This window comes from Solea senegalensis, linkage group LG8, assembly GCF_019176455.1.
Source record: "Solea senegalensis isolate Sse05_10M linkage group LG8, IFAPA_SoseM_1, whole genome shotgun sequence".
Taxonomy (NCBI): domain Eukaryota; kingdom Metazoa; phylum Chordata; class Actinopteri; order Pleuronectiformes; family Soleidae; genus Solea; species Solea senegalensis.
In genome coordinates, this window is record NC_058028.1 from 2297557 (window position 1) to 2303628 (window position 6072).

Below are 6072 nucleotides of genomic sequence, written 5' to 3' on the forward strand. Positions count from 1 at the left end.
TCACAGCACAGATCATTCTGTTGTTAATTATTTATTCCCTGACCATCACTCACACACCCACACACACGTCGTTAATTAACGCGCTCTCCGTAAAAGAATTCCATTATCCTGCTGCTTGTCAGCCCACGCGGTGAAAAAAACCCACTTTATTTTGTTTATTTAGTTTGTTAGCTTCACTTTTTTTCCACTTAATGTGTTTCTGATGATTTGTTTTCAGTTTGTAGAAAAAGAAATTAAACTTGCAGAAACTGTCGACTGCTTGATTTTTCGTTATCCGGAATGATCCGGAACATTATTGTTTGCTGCGACGTTTTCGTACTACGGTTTTAGACGTGTGTAACTTTTGTCAAAATGAATCTAGGGTTTATTTTTGTTTACATAATTTTTTTTACAGTTTTGCCTTCGTCTGTTTTAATGGAAAGCAAGTCACTTCCTGTGTCACCGGGCGACACGAAACTGAGAAACCGAAGCTGCTAGATTTAATCAGTGTTGTTCAAACTCATTTGGTTTGAATGCACAGGGTGTTTTTCATATTTCAAAGTTACGTACTATGTTTTTAAATACGTAACCGAGATATTTTCGTTGACTGAATTTCCACCAAACTTCAGTTTTCTCAGATTTGCCTCCGTCGGCCTTTACTGTACGTAAATCTTCCTGTTTTTTTAGATTTAAAAGGTACGTACTACGGTATCAAATACATAACCAAGAGCGTAGAGCGCGTTCTTCATGTTTAAACGTTACGTTCTACGGATTTAAACAAACCACATGGTCACATTTTCATTGTCATAATTTTGATATATGAAGTAATTTGGTTTGAATGTAGCAAGCATTTCTTTTATTATTTAATTACATAGTAGAGATTTAAATATGTAACTGTGGCATTTTTCTTTTTCATCCGTCTGTTTGAACATAAAACGTTTTAAAGAAAGTGTTACACCGAACTTCCCAGTTTTCTCAGCTCCTTCGGGATCAGCCGGGTCACAACACGTCCACTTTCAGTACGAGCCGTCGCTTCCTCTTGTTGAAGACGGCCGAGGCCGTGTCCTCGTTCACAGTTTTCGGAAACTCCAGAAGCAAATAGTAAACGTCCTCCACTTCCAGCACGACGTCGTCCTGCGGAAGAAGAAAAAATCCACTTCAGCACTTCACAACAGCAGGACTTTTGGCCACTCATGTATTTTTTATGACATCCAACACCGCGTTGACTCACACACTGCTTCCTAAAGTGGTTCATTATAACTTTGTTGGACTGTGTGTGTGTGTGTGTGTGTGTAAGTGCTGACCTTGGAGATTCTCAGCTGGCACTCTGACATGGAGCAAACCTTTGGCAGCTCCACCGTCAGCTCCACGCTGTGCGGAGCGCCCGCTGTGTCGGTGTTCAGCTGGAGCTGGTGCTGCGGCTTCTGAGGCGGCACGAACGTGCTGGAGATGACCTGGATGAAATCCTTCTTCTGCTGCTCGGCGGGTTTGCTGATCATTTGCGCTGCCAGCTCCTCCTCGTTTCCCTGTTTCTCTGAGCGCAGAGAGGAGATCTGCCGCAGGAGGTCAGCCGGGCTTTCACTGTCTGTGAGAACACGTGTGTGTCCACATCAACATCACGTTATTATTTTGTTTATTTGGACGAACAGAGAGAAAATCTGCTCTTCACCATTTGATATCAACATCAAGTATATTGTGATATTTTATTTCTGATATAAAGCTGCACACAGGTTGTTTCTCTGGACTCAGGAGATGTTTTTCTTTCCATGTTTTCCCCTTAACCTTGTTTTTCCCTTCACTTTGTTTCCCTTAACATCCATGTTTTTCCTTTACGTCAATGTTTTTCACTTAATGCCCTTAACTTTGAAACATACACAAAAGCCCTTATGTGCTTAATGAAAGTGTAGCTTCCATGTTTCAGTAACTATGGTAACCAAAGCTTATTACTGTTTTAAATGCTAAAGTTCACTGTATTTCATGACTCATAGCAGCGTCTGTGATTAGTCTTATTTCTCTACCTGTGTTGAGTTGTTTGGAGGTGTTCGACCTCTGCTGAAACCCGCTGAGAAGGCGTCGCTGTAAATCGTCTCGGCTGCCGTTGGGACTAGAGCTGACGACAGTGAAGTGGTCAGATAATCTCAGCCCGTCTTCCTGGTCCTGCTGCTGCTGCTGGACAAACTTCACAGCCAGTGTGTATAATCCTGTTCTGTCTTCCTTGTTTTCCTCTAACACTGCAGGGTTGAAGGCTACGTCCAAGATGGCGTACGAGCCTGTGGAGGGAACAACACCCACAAGATTACAAGAGGCTTTTATGAGATTATCGGCCGATATTTGGCTTTAAAATGTATTATTACATGACATGTCATTTAGCAGACGCTAAAGGTTTATTTCACTTTAGAAGAGACTAAATGACCTGATTTATTAACATATATCTGTATCAGTATCTGTTATTGGCCCAAACTCCTCCGATATATCAGCATATAGATATTGATAAAATGTCTAATATCGTCTACAACTATTTTCACGTGTATATGTAAACTAACTCAGTCCAGAGACTTTAGTCCGTGAACATTAGCTTTATTTTCCTTCCAAATAACACATAAATAAATGACCTAAATTCATTGAAAAACTATTGCGACCGATTTCTCAATCTGAACAATGACAAAGGCAAAGGGCTTTGTGCTATTTTTTTTTATTAAATTTTAATCTTAATTCTTTTAATTAATTTATTTTTTAAATTTTAACTTGTGTACTATTTTTTTTGTACAGAGAAATGTGTTTAATAAATTAACCACGACATGATTTTATAGATATTTAATAAAAAGCCTAATAAAATTACTCAGTTTCTTTGCTTTTCCTTACCTTGACTGTGGTTTGTGTGAGTTTCTAGTTTCCCGGCGTACAAAGGTAAAGGCTGACTGTGATCCTGAGGGGCAGGAACACGTTTCCAGTTGCAGATGTTGATGTACAACAATCCTCTGTTTGGTTCCTGTTGAAGACACACATATATTTACTGTCTGTAAAAACTGTAAAAAAAACATTTAATTATCATTTCCTCATGTAATGATATGTGAATATATTCAGATTCTTTGCGTATATACTACATTTAAAAATGTGGCTGTGGGCTTTGGAGCCTCAACTTGTCCCTTTATTAACTTAAAAAATGTTTATTCTGTTTCCATCAATCAGTTTTTAATATGTATATTATGTTAACTGCTTTAAATAATTTTTATTTACTTTTATGTAATATATTTATTATTTGCTGTTATTTTAATTTCGTTTACTGTTCTTAGTCAAGTGTATTTAAAGATTAATTAGCTTAAATTGTCCCCCCAATAAATGAATTGTTTTAAAACAGAAAGAAACACAAACAATGAGGTAAAAGACAAACATGGTGACATAAATAGTAAAAATGACTTAAGTATATTATTAGCTAAAGTATTTATTAGTTATTACTGCTGTTTATGAGTATTAAATGTTAACATTGATCTATTTTTGTGTTTAATTAGATATTTTTCATATAATTCTGCCTTTGTTTTTAAATGATGATTTCTATCTAGCCCTATGAAAGTACATTAGCCAGAACAACAAGAAACACGCCAAAATCAAGGTAAAAACACAGAAAATTATATTATAAATAGGAAAAATTTATATATTATATATAGTTCTGCCTGCGTTTTGTTGTCTATGTTTTTAAATAGTACACTTTGTGGATGAAAAGTGTTGTATAAATAAAGTTTGATAAAAATCTATGTATGTTGCTAGCTAACTACCAAGCTAGCAGTTTTACAAACAACTGGACGTCAAGGTCACACCCAGAGTCCCGCCCCCACAGTCACATGTACTTTATTCAGCCAATGAAATTCTAGCATTCCGGAAACCCGCCATTTTGAAGTTTAAACAGGTGTCATCAATTAAACCTGATGACAGAGACACCGGAGCTTTTACTTATACTACGGCGGCGGGGATCCCCAAACACCCCATAATATCATCATCGTCACCACGACCACCATCACTATAGTAACAGGTGAGTCCGCTGCAGCTCACGTGAGTGTTTTAACTCCACATCTGTCAACAATCCGAGTCTTCAGGTGAACGTGACGCAGCAGACGCCATTTTGACAAGGCTTTCTCCTTACCGGAGATCGTATTTGCAATTTGATCAGATCGGTTCACTCACTAACGTACAATATTACTAGCGATCCTTTACTAGGAAACTTTGATTATTTTAATTTTATGTTGTTTTTATTGTTCTACTTTTACACAAACGAAGGGAAACGCATAAACGGAGATCGTGAATAGTGCGTTTTTGTTTGGTGAGATGGTTCACTCTGACACAGATTTGTGACGCTTCGTTAAAAGTGTGGTTTGTATTTTCATTAAGTCACAGTTAATATTTTGGGATTTCTTTTCGTTTTTTTTTTAATTGAATAATCACTTAATTCATGTTGTTTGAATTCAGATGTGTTTTTTGTTGTGACGCTATTTCTTTATTGTGTTATTGATATTTCCTGTCTTTTTAGTGAAACTCTTAGTGTTAATGTTTTACCTTTAATATGTCTGAATAAATGTTTTTAACATTCCATTCATTGTTATGCATATATGCTAGGTTTCCCTTCTAAACACAGTCGGACAGTAAAAGTAAGCAGTATGACCGTGAAGCGTTTAATTCAGTATATTCAAACTTTAACCCTGTGTGTGTATATATATATGTGTATATATGTGTGTGTGTGTGTGTATATATATATATATATATATATATATATATATATATATATATATATATATATATATATATATATATATGTATATGTGTATATATATATATATGTATATACATACATGGGGTTAAAGTTTGAATATACTGAATGAAACGCTTTACGGTCATACTGCTTACTTTCTATCTATCTGGTCCAGAAAATGTTGATCAGAGTTTCCAAAACCTAAAAGTTATGAGGATGTAATGATTTCTTTATGTGGAGCAAAGACAATGCTTAATATTCACATTTAAGAAGCTGAAAAATCAGCAAATTTGTTTTAATTATTAAAAAAGCACCAAAAATGATGAATTGATAATAAACAGTTAGTTTAATTCAGTAATTGATTTTTTTTATATATATATTATATTATATATATATTATTTAACCTTTTAATTATACAAGTATAACCTTTTAATTATACAAGTTATCACATTGAGATGTTGCATGTGTACATGTATTTTTATTTTAATATTTTTGGTAAAAAATTCTGTTACACTCTGGATTTAAGTCATATAGTTATTTCTTTTCTAAAATCTAGTTTTATTTCTTTCTGTTTTCAGGTTTGACGTCAAACATCCTGCTGAGTCCCACTTTTGATGCAACACCTGTGAAACACTGACACTTCCTCATAACAAGACACAACTGTGCTGGTCAGCTTTAACTTCACAGAGACCTGCAGTGTCTCATTAACCTGCTGCTAGTCAACAGTAGTTAACTTACCAGTATGCGTGTGCTCAGACAGCAGACGAGCTCTGGGGCTTTGCCTCCTGCTGCTTCCTCCATGTTCCTGTGGATGAACTCGCTGTAAGCTGCAGGGTCGTTTTCACACAGGTCGTCCAACATGGACCAGAAACGGTCAACTTGCTGCAGGACTCCGTCTCTGCCACTAGAGGACGACGTCATTTTTAAAAAAGGTAAAAGTCCCAAAATAAACACTTAAGTTTTGACTTTAAACTGAAAGAAAACAAGCAGAGGAATTCTGGATGAATGTGGAGCAGTGTGTGTGTAAGAGAGCACCACTGTGTCAATGTTGTGAGTTGCTATGGAAACATGACTCCGGGGACACCTGGTGGTTAAAAGGAGAACTGCAGCTCAATAGGTTGTCGATGCTTGTCCTTTTATGTTGTCCTTTGATCTTCAAAATGACTATGAATCAGACTTTTTAACTTGTTTTGATCCAGTAATTGTTGATCAAACCTGGAAATGATGTTCTCAAGTGTCTTGTTTTTGTCCACAAAGCAAAAATGATTCAGTTTTAGTGATTTCTTTGTTTATGTAGAGGAAAGGAACCAGTATTCAACATTTATGAAGCTGAAAAATCATGAAAAACAAAC

The 6072-nt window shown here is 36.1% G+C and overlaps 1 protein-coding gene across 1 annotated transcript; it reads right to left on the reverse strand.

Moving 5' to 3' along the window:
- Positions 1–812: 812 nt before the first annotated feature.
- Positions 813–5681, reverse strand: pih1d2 (PIH1 domain containing 2). Its single transcript, XM_044032543.1, has 5 exons — positions 5459–5681; positions 2842–2968; positions 1998–2249; positions 1284–1564; positions 813–1113 (listed from the first exon to the last, which is right to left on the reverse strand). The coding sequence occupies exons 1-5, from the start codon at positions 5639–5641 to the stop codon at positions 979–981; spliced, it is 978 nt and encodes a 325-aa protein (XP_043888478.1). The 5' UTR covers positions 5642–5681; the 3' UTR covers positions 813–978.
- Between the last annotated feature and the right edge of the window lie 391 nt (positions 5682–6072).